Raw genomic sequence first — 18,399 nt, 5'->3', positions numbered from 1 at the left:
ACTTCCTGTCAATGTACTTAGCAAGGGAGAGCGTATGGAAGGGAACATTTTGCTTTCAAGCCTATGGGTAATCTGTGAACCTAAACAGCGTTCCTTTGTTGTTTCGGGGGAGAGTTCTACCAAAAACAGATGGTATGTGATTTAAATCTACCTTGTTACTCAGGATATATGTTTCTCTCCTATTGGCATTGGAATGACTCGTGATTGGGGTAAATACTTAGATAGACATGAGAGGGAAACAACAGAAATTCTGCAGATTTGTGGTCAGCTCATGTGGTGCTTAAAATGGCCAGTGGCACTCACCGTTGGCATTTTACACAAACATCCCTGTTGATAGTGTTTCATTTTTTATAGCAACAGTGCTTATTTTTAGCAAATGAATGTCAGTGGAAAATTGAACTTGAGGCAAAATGTAAAGTTTGCCTTAGAGGACAAAGAGCCAGGCTCATTGCAGTGGAAGCATTTTTATGCAGACCCGTAGGCTGCGGGGATGCAGCAGGGAAAGTGGACGAGCTCATCCACAGTGTTGCTGGTTTACTTTATTGATAGTGAGAGACTACGGATAAACTCAGAAATTAGTAATGGGGAAAATCAGTACCTATAACAAAAGTGAAAAGGGATTTTTAAAATTTTTTTTTATTTTATTTATTTTTCTTCTGTAGATTTTAGACTTTGGTTTAGCTCGACAAACTGATGATGAAATGACTGGATATGTTGCAACAAGATGGTACAGAGCTCCAGAAATTATGTTAAACTGGATGCACTACAATCAAACAGGTAAACTGTGAAGACTTGCATTTTGCTACAGCTGGATATAGTGATCGTTTTAAACCAAGAGGCAGCTCTGTTTAAGGATCTCTTTGATTCATCGTACACTTTTCTCTCTCTGGCTTTTGGCAGTTGACATCTGGTCAGTTGGATGCATCATGGCAGAGCTGTTGAAAGGGAAGGCCCTATTTCCAGGAAATGATTGTATCCTTAACATAAAACATAAAATGCAGCTATAAAAATACTCTCTAATTCCTCCTTTTTTTTCTAATGACTTGAGTGTTTCTATGGAAATGTTTTTGGGGTAACAAACTTCTAAAACAGTAAAAATTTTTGCTAATCTTTCAATTTAGTGTATATGACACCTGAATATGAGACCCACTGGTAGGAAAAAAAAACAGTAACAGATGTTCCTAAACAACAAGTTACATTTATTCTTTGTTGTGTATCTGTATTTAAATAATAACCTAGTTACAACAGAGCAGATTTCTTCCATGTGTGTATCTTACTGAAATAACATACGTTAAAACTGAAGCTGAGTAAAGGCAATGTTTTTTGATCGGCTAATACAATTTAAAAAAATAGAACTGCTTTTAGGCTGGAAGTCTCTAAAATACAAACAAATTAACTCTTAAATAATAAGTGAATTAATAGGCATATTGTGTCCTGTTATAAAAAAAGCCAGCAGTTCCAGAAATGCCACAGGAGGAACAAAACCCTCTCTTTTCTTCAGTGCTGTGCTGTGGTCCCTGCTGGAGTGTTCAGGGGTTTCCATTGGCGCTTCCTGTGCTGGCAAGAGAAAAAAAAAAGAGCCGTTGCTGAGGAGAGCAGTAAAATAATAAAAGAAAACTGAAGAAAAACACATAATGAGGAATGAGGAAACAACTGCATCAGAGGAGGAACGCTTTTAATATGGGAAACAAAAGCACATTCTTCTGTACGGAATATTGATGTTTCTCACTATGCTGAAACCCCTCAAAAAGCAAACACTTCTGCTAAAATGACGCCGTTGCCAGGTGCAAAATAACGTGACGTTAGAATTGCCTGAAAAACTGTTGAGAGCTGAGAGACTAAGTCTCCCTGTTGACCTTTCTATTGTGCTCAGCATCATTAGGTGCTATTGTAACCACAGGCATTGTCCAGATGTTCATCATCTGGATGATGGCTGTGCTTCAGACTGACTGATTACATGATATGAGGTATTTGGAAAAATCAATACATCTGGTTTTCAAGAAATAAGATATTTTTTGCTGTTACAAAATATTGTCTACAATTATATTATTACATCAATTTAAATAAAGCCGTAGAATAACCTCGAGTCTCTAGGAAAAACGTAATATATTTTACAGGTCATATATGACAATGAAAAATTAACATTTTCAAAACAGATTTTTAAAGCTACCAAATAAGAATTTGGCACTTACCAGCCCTCAGATTAGTAATCTAGCCCTGTGTGCTCTATCGTATTAGCCTGTTCTTCAGAAGTCCCTCAGATCACTGAAACATAAATGTCCTGTTAAAATTAAGCTTAATAATATCTTAAATTGGTAACTAGGACAGGAAAGCAATATTTTGCATGCACCTTTCTCACATACAGGCGCATCTGACAGATTCATGTAGTACAATAGAGAATTTGATACTCAGAACTAGGTTTAAGCAGGAATGAATTGGTATCCTTCCATGGACTATGATGGAATTGTCTTGCTGAATAGTTTTAAACATCTTAACTATCTGCATGAAAGCTCATTAATTGTTTAAACCCAGAAGGACCGTGTGCTCTTTATTTCCCTGAAATAACGCAGATATCGATCAACTAAAAAGAATAATGGAAGTTGTGGGCACACCCAGTTCTGAACTTCTGAAGAAGATATCATCAGAACATGTGAGTTCACAGCTTCATTCGGTTAACTGACATTCTATCATTCTTTTCTCTAATTGTCATCGTATGTCATTGCTTGTGTTACACAGATACTCTGATTTGGAAATGAGCGAACACTTTAAAATGATCTCTATGCCACCATTCAAAAAATATTCTTTTTAGAGGTATCCAAATGCCTTGACTGTCAGCTGGATAATTTTGACACTTGTTCTCATGTACTCAGTTTTTGAAAGGGGTTTTGCAATTGGTTCTGATGATCTTTTATTGTGCTGCTATACTTATAATAAAAAAATTCGAACTGATGCTCAGCTCAGAGCATTATATTCTTGCTATTAAATCTGATGTCTCTGTAATTTTTATACTTTCTGTTGCTGTAAGGGATCTAAACAGAGATACTAGAATCAAATAATGTGTGTTCTGCACAAGTGCTCTTATATGGATCCCTAATTTGAAATTCATATTTATTCATCTCTCTGAATGTTTGTAGTGTGAGGTCTGCTTTCATGATATCTGTAGTTAACAGTGTGATTTTTGACTTTCCATATGACTTCTTTAAAAAAGTAATCTAGTAAATGAACAATTTCCACTTTGTTTCTCAGCTAAAGCTACACTTAAAGGATTCACTTTAAGCAATAACCATGGATAGCCAGCTGAGGAATGAGATGGAGTATTGATTAAGGCAGGTGATGGGCACAGTGTAAAAATTCAGATAAACAACAGCACACAGATACCTCCTGAGCTGAAGCTGAAGCTTAAACCTTTTCTGTATACACCTCAGACTAATATTAATGGCTGGTTTTCAGCTTGTGTGTATATTGACGGGTTTTCTTTGAACTTATTAATGAATACACTAGTGGGTTAAGTTAGCAGGAGCAGTAGGAGAGCCAGAGCAACACTGGATTTCTGGAAGGTCCAGGGATAACAAAACCTCATCAGCGCAGGCCAATGCACAGCCCCAGAGTTTGTGGGTACTCAGCACCTGGGAATGGCCGGGGCAGGAGGAAGATCCGTCCTTGTGCCAGGGACTGGATCAACCAGCAACTCTCAGACTGTGCCATCCTAAGTGTAGGTCCTTGTGTAGCCTCACAGGTCCTTGTACAGCCTTTATGTGTTATTAAGATCCTACAGTTTTTGTAGTAACGTGTTCAGAGTAGCGTATACAAATGTGTGATTTACCCACAACTAGTCAGTTTGTGAGCTTTTTGATTACGAGATTAAGCATCTTAAATATTTACTGAAGATAGTATCTGCTTTTGTCTTTAATTTCTTGTGTTTCAGAGCATACCTCAGTGAGCTACAGGAATGCCAAAACTGTTTTACTGGGGCTAATTATACCTTCAGAGCACAGGGAGAACACAAAAGCCAAGTTAATGATTGGGAGTGCTGCTAGGTCACCTCTGGGCTGCTGCTGCCTCGTTAGAGGAGCAATATCAAAGATACATACCTTGCTTGGAGGTACTTGCCTCTTGCAAGGGAGTGTCTATTCTATTCCTTCATTCTAGTTCTTTACCTTGTAGTTTGGCCTTATTGTTTAGATATTTCTTAATGCAGCTTTCAGTCCTGGACAATTTTTTCCATTCCTCTAGCAGCAAGGTCAGAGGTTTTCTGAAATGCCAAGCCTATTTTCAGTTATAAGTAGAGGATTAAAGAATTGGAAACTAAATGATCAACCTCATGGGATGTGTCAGCACAAGTTACTGAGCTGTTTTGTCAGTCTTTCATGTTAATACGGGTTTAAATGGTTATTGCATCTCATTACTTTCAGAATAATTTAAATGTTTGGATTCTATTGGTTGGGTTTCTGTGGTGACTATATAAGCAGAGGGAAGAGGTTGGTAAGTATACTTTGATGGGTCTGTGTTGTTTTCAAAGGACTTCTGGGCAAGGTTGGAGATAACTTTGGCTGTATCTTTTTCAGTCATGTTTGGATTAGTGATGTTAATTGATGTCTGCACAGAAACAAAAAATCCACAAATCCACAGATGTTTGTCATGAGATAAATTTACCTCTTGTTTCTACCCTAGTCCGTAGCTTCCATGCAAGAATGTATGACAGCCCTCTTTTCCTGTGCTGTTCATACGTATGTATAAACCAATGCCCTGGAAGACTTAACTCTGATAGGAGCTGCGCACCCTGACCTTCTAGCAGGTGTTTGCTGCCTTTATGAACTTTAGGGGCATAAAATAGGTGGAGTGAAGCCTGTGTTTGACTAGTCTTCAAACATCATTCTCTGCATGACTGGCTACAGCTGCTAGGAAGAAATCATCCTTTTAGAAAGCCTTGCTGTCAGCCCATAGAATAAAAAGGGAAGATGCTAATACAGTTTTAACAGGTTGGGAACATAATGCATGAAGGCTTGCTTCTTTTAGTAAGACTCTGAAATGTGTCACTAATAGGAGTCTGTAGTTTTGATAGAATATACTTACATCTTACAACAAGCAGAAAAAATAAATAGATCTGCCTCGTTAAATTAGAACACAGTTTGAAAAGAGACTGTGCTATGTAATGATTTAAAATATCTTTATATCAGTTCATCATAGCTGCAGAAATTAAGATGGTGGCAGACGGAACAGTGTAGGGAACAGGATCTGTTTCCCATGTGTAGCTGTAGGATTGCACAGATGATATGTCAGAGTATTTTATAGTCACTTCATGATAGTCCAGAAGATAGTTCCACAATTCTCAATCTGGTATCTCGTTTGAAGCCATGGAGCTGCTTGGGATGAACACCTTTATTTCCTTTGCTGTCTTCACTAGGCCAAGAATGCTTAGTTAGCCTCCTGCAGATAGTCTTCTAACAGGATTGCTAAGTGTGCAGGGAGACATCCCAGTAACACGAACATGTTTTAAAAGGATTAAGGTTTGTTCAAAGACCAGCTGGATTTTTTACAGAGCTGGGGACAGCTATTTGCTTCTTCTTTAACTGTTCCATTTCAGAAGTCCCTGTTCTGTCTGATCCCAGCCCTTAGGACCAGCATTCAACCTCTTCTCTTGCTGACCTATCTACCTCAGCCCAGAAATCCGTAGCTCACGTAATGTCAGGCTCCACGCTGACATTTGTGGGTCTGATATGTGGGTAGGCTTTTCCTATCTGAGTTTGTATGAGCCTTTCACAGCCACAGTGATAAGGCAAGCTATAAATTCTGTTAAACATCTGACGATCTGCACCCTGGGAGTACAAGGATTTATTCTTTGGTTAGTGAAGCTACTGTTTGACAGAGGAGAGAGAGGAGGGAGGCACGCGGATTGGAATATACCACTTCACTGAGGGTAACTGAATGATCATTTAGGTTGCAATTTCTGGTTGAATGTTACATGCATGTGCTCCCTGGGGATATACTGCAATGAACCAGTAAGCTCAGGTGAAAACGTTAAGTGTGAATGCATAAGCCTTAGAGGAAAATATACCCATTTAAAACTCTCTTGCTTATTGTGCAATATATAGGAGTGACTGTTTAAAACAAAGTCATACATTATGGTTTTATGTAAAGAAGGTTTCCCATGTATAAGAACGTAAAAAATATTATGTCTGGTTTTTTAGAGTTGATATGGTTACTGTTGGGCAACATTTAACCTCTGTGCATGTGGTATGTATATTGATTTATTCCTAGGCAAGAAAATACATTGAATCTCTTCCACATATGCCTCAACAGGATTTGAAAGCAGTGTTTCGTGGTGCCAATCCATTAGGTAAGAAAGTCAGCCTGATAATAGATTAAATTTTTCACTAACATAGGAACTCAAGCCTTCCTTTGCTATTTGAGCCCATATAATAATGATCAGACCAGCAAGAAGAGCATTGCTTAACCTTTCATCCTGAGATTGTTTTCCATTCATGAAGCCTGCCTCTTTGGTTTCTGGGGGAACCTCCTAAAGGAAAACAGTCTGTGGATGAAAAGCAAAAGCCATCTATGTATAGCAGGAATAAATAAAAGCGTCATGGGGTCTAGATTAGAGACATCACTTCTGGCTCAAGAAGGCCATGAGCTGTAAATTGCTAGCGAGCAGAAGAATATACTGGGAAGAATAGCTGCTTGAATGGCCCTTTTGAGTATTATTTCCTAGGAATATATTAGCCATTGTTGGACACAGGATACCGGGCTAGAGAGACCTTTGGTCTGATCCTGCACAATTGTTTTTATGTCTAACCAATTGGTTCTGCCTGTCCAAAAGAGATTTTTCTGCGAATGATTTCTTGTGACATGGCAAAGGAGACGTTTGAGTCACCAGAGTCATCTTACTACAGTGCCTGGTCAGTTCCATTGAGTGCACATTAAAACACTGTATATAGGGAAGTATTAGGAGTTAAAATATATTGAATTCGTTCTGTGTATTAAAAGACAATTTTAGTTTTACAAATAGAAGTAGCTGTGAACACTTTCTTATAAAAAATGGGATTATTTGTGTGATGTCCATGACAGCATGCTACATATTAATATCATAAAGGCAAATTAATGACAGTGCTTATATGAAAGCACTAAAAATCATTTTTATATATTTTTTAAACCATTATGATAAACTTTCCATATAAAACCAATTTCAACCGTACAGATCTCTCTCATTTCTAATATTCTGCAACTGTCAACTTCAAACATGTTTTCTTTATGCTGGGTCCTGTAAAGTTGCTTTAGGATCCGGACCAAGTTAAGCACATGATGCACAACACAGGATATTTAACTTTTACGCACACAGAGATCTTTTCAGAATGAAGGTCTTGGATGTCTGAAGAGGTGAATCAGATATCAAATAGACTATAATGAACCTTCATGCATACCACAAGCAAACCAGAAGCTTCCTTCAGCTCTGAAAATTGTACTCATAGTATAAAATCTTCAAAACTTATTTGTTACATTGCCTAAATTTTGTGGGTTTGCCAATAATGTTAACTGTGTTTAAGGTCAGTGAGAATAGATTGTGTGTAAAGAGTTGCCTTCTCTATTTTTAGATGGTCTCTTCTGGCTTTGCACCACATTTCTCTTTTTCCCTTAGCTGTAGATCTTCTTGAGAAGATGCTTATATTAGACAGCGATAAAAGAATTACTGCCTCGGAAGCACTTGCTCATCCATACTTTGTACAGTATCATGATCCGGATGATGAACCTGAGGCCGAGCTGTACGATGAGTCAATAGAGAATAAGGAGCGAACCATAGATGAATGGAAAGGTAACAGAATTGCACACAGTAGTTAATACATGCAGCAGAACAAAACTATCCTTAAATAACAGTTTTCCTCTGTTTCTAACCAGAACAATTTGAACTCTTAAGCCTCGGGGAAATAAGATAAGTCTATGTGTGTGCCTGTGGGAGTGGAGAGGTAGAAAGGGTTGTGTTCCCTCTCTAGATTTTGCTCCCTTCCCCCATTCTATCATCTCCTCACTAGATTTCCTATAGCGGGTTTAATCTTAACTAAAAGCTGATGCTAGTTACCACATAACCACACATGCTGTCTTGCTTTTAGTTTTGTAGGTCAGATCCTCAGCTGAAATAACTGTCCTAGGGCAAGTGACACTATTTCGGATTCTGGTGTAGCTTTGTTCAGAATCAGAAATGAGTATTTTTCCACATAGATGTGTATTTTGTTAATTGTTGTTTAGATAACCAAGTAATTGAGATTAACAGATAGACCATGCTATTGATCCTATTTGAGATGAGAGTTGATGATTTTACTTGGGAGTGACACCATAAAACCCATCCTTGAGTAATACTGCAACAACCTTGTTTTATTAGTTAATTCCATGCTTGCATCATGATCATATTGCACTACAGTATCACGGAAGTAAGGTGGCTAAACGTTAAGTTTGCAAGTACGCTGAAATGTACAGTCCAATTTCATCATTGTCTAATGAGGACATACTAAAAATTCCTTACTAGGCATTTTAAATTGAGAGCAATGTTCTAGAAAACTAATTGTTCCTGTTTATCAATAAAGTCCTCTCCGTGGCTTAAGATGAAAAAAAAATATAAATATATATATATAAAATAAATATTCTTCTGTTTCTATCTGTATATTCTGTAAGTTTTACTCCAGAAACGTTTGATAAAAATGTATTAGCATAGTGGGTAGGTTTATGATGAAAAATACTGACTTCTCATGTCTCACTCATGCCCTTCCACTTGTGCCATGTTTTATCCTGGGCGTTGCAGGCGAGACAAGCAGGCCGACTACGGCAAATACATCTTAGAAAGATAGGAGCAGGGTGATGGGTCTCTCTACAATAAAGCAAACTCCTAGAGCCCTGAAAAGGGTTTTCTGGAAGCCTACTACATCTGTACAAACAAGCAGGATTGACTGGTATCGCTTACTCCTTACACGTGCTCTCTTCTGCAAAACCTGGCAGCATACAGCACCACCCATACATCTTGTTTATTGAGGGGCATGTTCAATTTGCTGCTGTACTTACAAGTGGATGATTTGTTTTCTGCTACTTTTGCAGCTGACGGAGTCTTTAACAGGAAAGTTTAACAATTTCCGAGTCATGAACTTGATTTCTGTTTGTGATGAAACTCCGTTGAAATTATTTCAGGAACAATCTTAGCTTAACACTTTCTGAACTGAAATGAGGAGGTGGAGGTGAATTCTCTAGGATGGACAGTATCATATTTTTCTACATCACTGTCCTTGCTGGAACTACAGGCCAAATTCCTTCTTTTATAGAGGGTGGGGAAAAAAGGCCTGAGACAAAAATCTCAAAACTGGCACAGGACATGCAGCTCTTCCTCCTGGCCATGTTTTTATTTTGGGGAATAAACTTTTTATTTTCAAGCACAGTATGTGCCACATTTAAGTAAAATGACATGAAAGGTGACCATTCACATAAAATGTTTGCATTTTTGATAAAATATTGAGCCAGTTTCTCAAGATGTCAATGGCGTATTTCCCCTCTTTTTCTGTTCAAATTAAAAATCAGTGGCTCTTGATCCCAAGGGGGACTGAGCACCAAAGTAAAATGAGATTTCAGACAGTCTTACGTGTTGTGCACTTAAGAGTTTCCTTGGCCTCCACTGCACACTGCTGAGGCTTGCAGACCAAGCTCATAGATTTCTTTCTGACATGTTTAATCAGCTAGAAAATATTTCAAAATTTTAGAGGCCAAGAGTAGGCTATTCAGAGTTGAATGCTATGCACTATCTCTCCTTAGCTGTTGCTCCAGTTGCACATATCTCAGCGTAACATCTGTACTCTCTGCTGAGCAGGTGGCACAAGAACCGGGTTAGGAGCTTCATAAACATACCATGCATGGCCAGCAGGAATAATTCCTAAAACAGTTCCAGGTGTCCGATTTGTGAGGACACTGGCTTCCTCTGAGCTCAGTCAGGACCACTCTAGCTCCTAGCTGGCTGCCTGTGACCAGATGCTACTTAATAGCCGCAACTCAATCACTGGGAGTCACCTAACGAATCCTTCCACCTCAGGGGTTCTGCACACAGAATTTCTTTCAGAGAAATCCTTCACTGAAGCTGGCATGCTGGTCACTGTATGCCATGCTACAGCATAAGAGAACCAGAGCGTAAGCAAGATTCAGCCTGAAGATTTTTACATACTTTTTAGAGGAGTGCTAGGTCCACTTGCAGGTGTGGCAGCTGTCTCAGACTGATCTGTTTAATAAACAAGCTAATAGGCACAAGTTTGATATGATTTAAACATCACTGTTTGGAAAACAGAACCTGAAGTAATGCATTGTTAGCCATATATTTATGCGTGAACAGGATTTGGTCCTTAAAATACAGTATCTAACTTGAGAAAATGCATAGGAGGTAGCAGCTGATGACATACTCCATTACTGTGCAAGGCACAAAACAGGACGTGATTGTCAGCGTGACAGGATAAAGGGCTAGAGCAGGGTAAAATAGCAGGGAATCCATGTTTCTAGCTAAGCCCTTCATGATGAAAATAGAACTGTTACATGCTTCTAAGACAAAAGACAATTTTTTTAAGAGGACCTTAAAATTAAGTTAGTTACAATAAAACATGAAAAAGCCCAAAACCTAGATCCCAAGGCATTAGCACAGAATTGCGAGTGATTTATGTTGAAGGCAATTGACTGAGAGATGATAAAGAACATTCTCCGCAGTTAAAAGTGTACATTTTAAAACCTGTTCTGGTGCTTTTAAAGATTCCATTTTCCATTGCATTTTGTCTTCTGTTACGTCATTTTGGCAGGTCATCTGACAGCATAATTGATGTTTCCATTTCAGGGCCTGTGTGTTTTAGTAATTAGCTGAAGGGGACAGACATGTTGTACAATAACAGTATTTGTGAGTCTAATTTGTAATCTGAGGTTAACAGAAGGATTCCTAGTGAATTCAGTCTATTTTTGGATCTGGACTCTAAAAAGGCTGGGAATACAAACTAGAAGTCACATGCATCCATAGAACTGTTTTCTCTGGAGTATTTTTCTTTTTAAGAGAGTATCACCTAATTCTTTTCTCTCCCTTACACCCTCTCTACAGAACTTACCTATGAAGAAGTGATTAGCTTTAAACCCCCCGACTTAAAAATGGATAGCCTGGAGATAGAACAGTGAATACAGGCAGCTCTCTTGCCTTGCTGCACTAGGAAGACTGTTAAAATATAACCATACAATTTAACCTGTGGTCAGACGTAGATTTTACTATCCAAAGATGTTGGAGAAGATGTGGAAAAGCAGATGCATTATACAGAAGCCAGATGTTGTCCATTTTGGGGGGGGAGGGGGTTGCCTTGTAATATGAATGTATTCCCAACTCACAAAGGGTGATAAAGAACTGCTTCAATCTGACAAAATTATGCACTGAGTTCTGTCAAGCTGTGTTCTGCATGTTTCATTTTATCAGTTGTATTGCCAAAATAAAGGTGACTTTTAAAATTTATTTTAAAATTGTACATTTAAAGCATGAACGTATACAAACATAAACATAGACGTCCATACAAGCAATCAGTTTTTTTCTGGCATTTTATCTGTCCATTTTCATATTATTTATAGTTAGTGCCTTTATGAAGAGAGGGCGTGGTAGTGAGATAGACAGAATATGCATATGTAGTCATATCTGTGGTGGTCTTACAAATTTACTGGATGTCTCTCAAGCAATCTTAACACCAGTTGAAAGTCAGTAAAAATAAATCTTTGTCTTCTGTTGCCATTCAAGTGTCTGTTTTCATTATTTTTTTAATCTGCACAATACCCATTTGTGAGACGATTTTACTTCGCGATAGTACTCCTAACCATGCCATCGGTGGAGTGCTGGTGAACTTACCCAAGTTTACAAGAAGGTGCCCTGAAGGCACTGCAGCAGATCTTTGTAGTCTTCTGCAAGCTTCAGCAAAGGCTGTCACAGATGGCGGTGCAAGAGAACTCAGTTCAGTTCAGAGCTTTGAATTCAATATTCCTCATTGTCTTATTTTCCTTCACATAATCCTTGGGAAAATAGTCTAATAATTGCCATTAGAAGACATGACAAAACAGGAAGATTTAAGAATTTGTTTGTGAAAAACAAAATATCCGTCTCCTCAGGGTTTCTTTTTAGGCAAAATTTTAAAGGCTTTCCAGCTCTGAAAAGTTGGAAAAATTAAATAATAAATTGCAGGATACACCAGATGCTGAGATTTCTTAAAGAATTAAATTTATCTGATTTCCCCATTGAAGGCATAATACTGAAACAGGAATATTCTTTGGCATGAGGCCTCATGTAGTGTACTGGCTGTGTCTTTCTACATACTTGTGATTCACAGTTGTTCAATGTTGTTCATTTTTGTGTCTTGTTCTTGCTCTGTCAGAGTCTTACTTTGGTGATGGCTTTTTATAATATTTAGGTTTTCTGCAACCTTTGTCATTAAGATTCAGTTGTACAGCTATTACATGAGGTAATGAATTCTACTGCATTTATTTACCTTCCTCTGTATCTTTTCTATGTAAAAAGAAAAGCTTTTTCTTAATAAACAGATTTTTTTAAAAAATCAAGTCCAAGAACTTTGGTTTTTCAGAGATACTTGATACAGTATTGTTTGTTGTCTTTGAGAAATAGAAATAAGCACTCCATCTAGAAAATGTGCTCCTAATTTATGGACTAAGTAGCGGACTGTTGTTGATAATGTTGGCCAGTTACCCGATATCTGCATCCAGTGGAATACAGCCACTTGTATTCAACTTTCTGCAAGGCACATTAAGCTGAAAGTAAATGCCTGCGTGGATTTCTTGCAAGTCCTCGGAAGTGTTGTCTGGCCATCATTACTTCGGCTTCCTACAAAGCAGGATGAGGCCTGTAATGGTCATGCAACGACTGAATTTCACGCTGACTAAAAAAGGTGAAAAGATTATAAATGCTTAAATTATTTGTTTTGTTTACCAGTTAACAGAAAACTAGCTCAGTGCTTTATTGTCTCTGAAATCTGATAATGAGCTTGCTAGCCTGTTCTGCAGCTCTGTTCCAGCTGAAAGGGGAAAGATGAAGAGATTTCACAAGACCCTCCTGCATCCAATGATAATTAATTTATTGTGGGATTTGTCCCATCATTTGCTTAATCTGGTTTCCTGGCTGTGAGGGTGGCCGTCACCAAATGCTTCAAAGGATATGTAAATCTCTGGTAGGCAAAGACCAGGCAGTCTGCTCTTGCCATAGCTCTGCTACTTGAGGTAGAAAGAAAGTTTTATATCACTTCCAAAGTTTGTTCTTCTGGCAATTCTGAATCTTCCTCTGAATATTTCCTTTTACATTCAAAGATGTAATTTTTTCTAGTAGATAAATTATGTAGGAAGAATACGGTCATAGCCGTATTTAAACTAATCAAAGGTGACAGTAATGGGTAACAAGAGCTCAGCTATTTTTAATGAAATACCATCAAAACCCATAAATCATCTCATTTTAATGTCAAGAAAAACAGTAGGGAGAGAGACATCTTCTTCCTAGATTTGCAAAATGAAGGCAACTTCTTAGACCGCAAAAGCCACTAATTAAAATATTTTTCTAGAGCAGATAACCAACTCCCTTGTGGGACTGCAACATGGTAAATTTATCAGTTTACAACAGCAGGACAAGGTAATTGGAAAGCTGGTACCCCACTGGGACAGAAAGGTGGAAGGCTTAGCACTAACAATGCTTATCATTTGAACACAGATGGAAAAAACCATTTGTCAACCAACACAAAACAGGCGAATGGAGGTAAACATCTAGGAGTGAGGGCTTTGTCAGGCTTAGTGAACCTGTAAGGCAGATCCCTTAAAAGTAAATTTTAAAGAGTAAATAAATATAAAAGTAAGGATTTTATTTTATAAAAATTTATTTCCTATAAATGTCTTTAATGAAGGCATTGTTTATATGGCCCAAATTTTATTTGCAAAACTTGTAGTGGAGCCTGCTTAAACTGTGGGGTTTTAATCTCCTGACACGACTCTTAATCTCATTATTACAATTGTGCTTTTCTAGGTCCTCTACACGTTGCATGTACATTTGAGGACAGCGTCATAGGTTTTAGCCCACACTAAATTAGGGTGCTTATCACTCCTGCAGAGCGCAGAAGGGATGCTCAGAGGAGCACAGCTGGGCGATGCTGGCGGAGGAGGTGGCTCAGGCTTCCACTGGGGGAGAACACAACTCTCCCAGGGCTTTCTCTGGTTAATTGCTGTCATTGTTAACAATTTACTTCTAATCTGAATTTACCTAATTTCAGCTTTCAGTCACAAGAGATTGTTATCCCTCCAGCTACTGAAATGACTTCTAGTATTTATTGTCTCCCTCTATAATCAGTGTTAAATGCAACCCTAAGTCTAGTAATTTTATCATCACTGGAAGCAAAAGGTCTTGCAAAAGGAAAAAGAAGTCTTTTGCATACATCTCAGTCTTTTGACATGCATAAGTATCCACTACACTTCTTTTAAAATCTGCATCTTTATTTTTTAAGCTCTCTACCTCATCAGCACTGAAGCCCAAAACCAGAAATAAAGACAAGACTAAAGAAATCTCTAATTTACAATGTGCAAGAAAAAACATGGGTGGTTTAGAGGAAGAGCACAGTGTTGGAGGGTATCACATGCAGACACAGAATTCCCTCCTTCCAGAACTTACAAAGTAGCTACAGAAGTATGAAACAGCAGGGTTACTAATGTTACTAATAACTTTGGGCATTTATAGGGGGAAAAATAATAGGAAATCAGGCAATCAACACTGATATATGAAAAAATACATCATGCACCAGTAGAGCAAGAGCCATTAATTACACAGCATTGTGGCAGAATTCCCATTAGTGCTCTTGGCATATTTTTGATGTGGTGCAAAAGATGAAAGCAAGAGGGAAGGAGGGTCAGTACGCTGCAGGATCTGACACAGCGAGCTCACCCCAGGGACAGGAGGGGACAACCCTTGCAAGGACAAAACGCTGGCAGCAAAAGCACCTTTGACAGACGTGGGGAGCAGTCAATACAAAAGCCACTTCCTTCCTTTCTTCCCATCACGTGTGCTCCTGAAACATAACAAGAAAACAGATCTCCAACTTCCCGACTCTCAGGACCTGGTCAAAGATGAATCTGTTCAAAAAGTACCATATTCAGCAACAGGCACAAATATTTAAGTCTCATTATTTAAGTGCTACATCTGTAAATTGCTGACTTGGCCCAAGAATCCCTGACAGATGAGCAGCGGTAAAGATTTAGCTCTTGCTAAAAGAGAATTGCACTGTAAATTAGGTAAATTATGTCCTTTGGTAGCAGCAGAAAGGAATTCAGCCTTGGCAGGATCGGTGTCCTTAGGAAGGAATTAATAGCAACACCTCTGTTGGCTTTAAAAGCAGCTGCTTTCTCTTACACATGAATTGTGTTGCTATTGTTTATGAATGTAGCGCAACTCTATAAAGCTGGTCCTTAGAAAATCAGCATACTTGCACAAGTGAGAGTACCAAGTGTCATTAATTTATGAGTCTAGGCAAAAAGCATAAGGGTTTTTAAGGGACTAGTACCAAGAGACTCAGAAAGCTGCATTAGTGTAGCTGCCACTGACCTTCTTTCTGCTCTAAGATAAAATATTGAACTGATATGCCTAAAAGGGTCTACGTTTTCACTACAAGGAGGGAATATATTGTGAGATTCCTATGCACACACTATTCTTCTAACCAATCCCGACACTTAATCCATTAGACGGGAAATTTCTTACATAATGAGCAAAACTGTTCCACTAGGCTTCAATCTTGCATGCATACAGATGCTTCATTTTGCACTTGCATAGTCCCCCAGCTTCAATTATTGTCACAAATTAAGATGTGTATTGTAGCACAGAGGTTTTAGCTAGTCCTTTTGGGTTCCAATTTGATCACAAGTAATACTGAACGCAGTAGAAATACTGAATCACAGTGGCAGCCCTGAGACAAATACACATTAAATCTGCCATAACTGGCAGCCTCCACTGAGCCATACTTTGCTCCTTGTAGAATAATATCCTGTAGATTAGCACTAAAATAATATATTCCTATTTCATACTCATTTTATAATAGAGCCCAAAGACTCAAATCAAGAATAAACCCTAGTTACTTTACATTCTGTGCAAAAATAACACACCATAGTCCTGTCCTGTCCAGCTCCCTCATTGGGTTGAGATGGAAATGCAACAATATAATGCAACGTTAAGGAGGATAGGAAAGATGGGTAAGAGTACCACCAAGTTTTTGGTGATTTAAACAGGTGATGTTCACAACTGTGTAGTGACAAACAAGTAAAGCTATCAATCAGTGATCTCCATTAGCACTCTTTTCATATGATTTTTGCATTGAAGTTGGGAAACTCTTCAACACAAGGATTTTTTCCTCCATGCACAATACCATCTCAGACAGCGACAATCTGTGATAGTTTAAAAACTAAACTCCTACAGTTTATTGCAGGAATGAGTATGAAGAGGACCTTTAGGCAGGCTCTGAGGAAAGAGTTAGGAGAGTGTTAAAAGCAGTTGGTTTATATGTAGCTCTCTGATACATACCCTCTACACCCAGGCTCGCTTCCTCCACCTCTCTCCAGCAAGCAGGGATAATGGGGTAGTAAGTAGTTACTTCGTAAATTCTCATGACCTCTTGAACAAATGAAATGGCCAGTGTACAAAACAATTATTTTTTTTTAAAAAAGCACATAGGTGCTGCGTATTTATTCCTTTCTGCTGATGGCTGAGTGCTCTTGCAGCCTGGCGAGGCCCCCAGGGCTGCTCCATGTCACAGAAACTGGAACTGAAGCACCCTGCTCAGGGGTCAGAGAGACAAAAACAGAAAAGTTGCGGAATAGTTGGCAGCAGCTCCACAGGGAAAGGGTGGGGACATAATAGCATTGGAATATTTTCAGATGAAGCTTTACTTCTTGTTGTAATAAATAAAATGGATTTACTTCCTCCACAGCAACATATCTAAGCAGACAAGAACAGAGTACTTTTTGAAGGTGGGGATATAGCAAGCTGGTTAAAAAAATAATATTCTAGAAATCAGCTTTTGACAATTAAGCAAGATTTTGTGTTTATTGACATTTAAGGTATGTTTTACAGAACTAAATTATTCATATGTGAGTTAGTGTATCAAGAATAAAATGACCATGTGAAAGATACCTCATAAACAGACAGAAAGGTGGGAAGATGCTTGATTTTTCTAAGGACGTCGTATGATCTCCTGCTTTCTCCCTGCTGAATCCACGTTGCCAGTGCCTGGACTGGGGATCAAGGTCCCAGTCCCTCTCCCTGCCCGCACAGATGCACTTCCTTCACCCAAGACCCAGCAGCCAGCCCACAGTTCCATTTTTATCACCGCTAATTAAGTTTGTTGTTAGCAGCGTTGCCATCAAACTCTCTCACCAGACTCCATACATGCAGAATTTCTCAGGAAAACAAGGTTAGCTTTCTCACTGCTCTCTTGCAGAGCTCCTGCTCCAGCACCGAAGCCTCACATCCAGGCTGGAGTGTAAACTGAGCGCTCAGTCCTGGGAGGGATTAGAAGGACTACTGTACGCATCCCATCTACCTCATATGCTTTGCAGCTGATGACAACCTTCCACCGCCTAGGAAGCTGGGTCTTTCAAAAAAACCAAAGGTATCAAAACAAATGTTTCTTCCTCATAACAACCTTGCCAAGCTTCCCTTTATGGGATGAGCATTAGAAAAGTGGGATTTTTGCATCATTAATGCATTTGTTATCTTTTATTCACGATGTCTGAAGAAGGTCCCTTTTCATTCTATAAGCTTTACAATAAACATATGCCAAAAGCAGAAATATCTGATAGCACTCCTTTTTTAATTTACCCTGTCAAGCACACACTGCCTGGGATAAGATATGGCTGTAGTATTCTATTAGTCTCGTTGCAACAGATTGTCTTTGGGAAAACACATCACCACGTATCCAGCCAAGCCGAGCAGGATGCCGAGGCTCATGCATTTTGTGATGCTGCTGTAAGATCTATCAGCTGTGGATGTATCCGAGTTTCTCATCTCACTGCCTTCACAGACACTTTTAAAGGTTTTATTAGACAACGCTTCCCTTGTTACAACAGTGCTGATTTCCTAGTCTTTTCAGTAAGTTTATCAGTTCGTCTGCTATATGTGCGACCTGATGGGAAAGGTAGTCCTGTATTTGACCTACACTGCCACCTCATCCATCTATAGCAAAGTATACCTAAATACTTAAATGAAGGAAAAACATGGGAGAACCAGCACTGGCCAACTTTGCCAATGAATTTAAAGTATCTTACAAAAGTTGCTCTGTAATATTCTCAGCTTCTGCACAAGAGTGACATTGTCTTGGTGCTGGGTTAGTACTGTCATCT

General features: G+C 38.7%; 1 protein-coding gene across 1 annotated transcript in view; it reads left to right on the top strand.

The window, feature by feature from the left end:
* The window catches only part of MAPK11 (mitogen-activated protein kinase 11), a 33,112-nt gene extending 21,345 nt beyond the window's left edge, over positions 1-11,767 (top strand). Inside the window, exons 7-12 of the mRNA XM_069801968.1 lie at positions 663-777; positions 901-972; positions 2,571-2,650; positions 6,259-6,337; positions 7,637-7,810; positions 11,099-11,767. Of these exons, the coding sequence (XP_069658069.1) occupies positions 663-777; positions 901-972; positions 2,571-2,650; positions 6,259-6,337; positions 7,637-7,810; positions 11,099-11,172 (594 nt within the window). The 3' untranslated portion in view covers positions 11,173-11,767. The remainder of the gene's footprint in view (positions 1-662; positions 778-900; positions 973-2,570; positions 2,651-6,258; positions 6,338-7,636; positions 7,811-11,098) is intronic.
* Positions 11,768-18,399: the final 6,632 nt, after the last annotated feature.

The sequence above is a fragment of the Haliaeetus albicilla genome, chromosome 14, assembly GCF_947461875.1.
Source record: "Haliaeetus albicilla chromosome 14, bHalAlb1.1, whole genome shotgun sequence".
Lineage (NCBI taxonomy): Eukaryota > Metazoa > Chordata > Aves > Accipitriformes > Accipitridae > Haliaeetus > Haliaeetus albicilla.
Note: the sequence above shows the minus strand (reverse complement) of the source record. Positions and strands in the feature narration are given on the sequence as shown.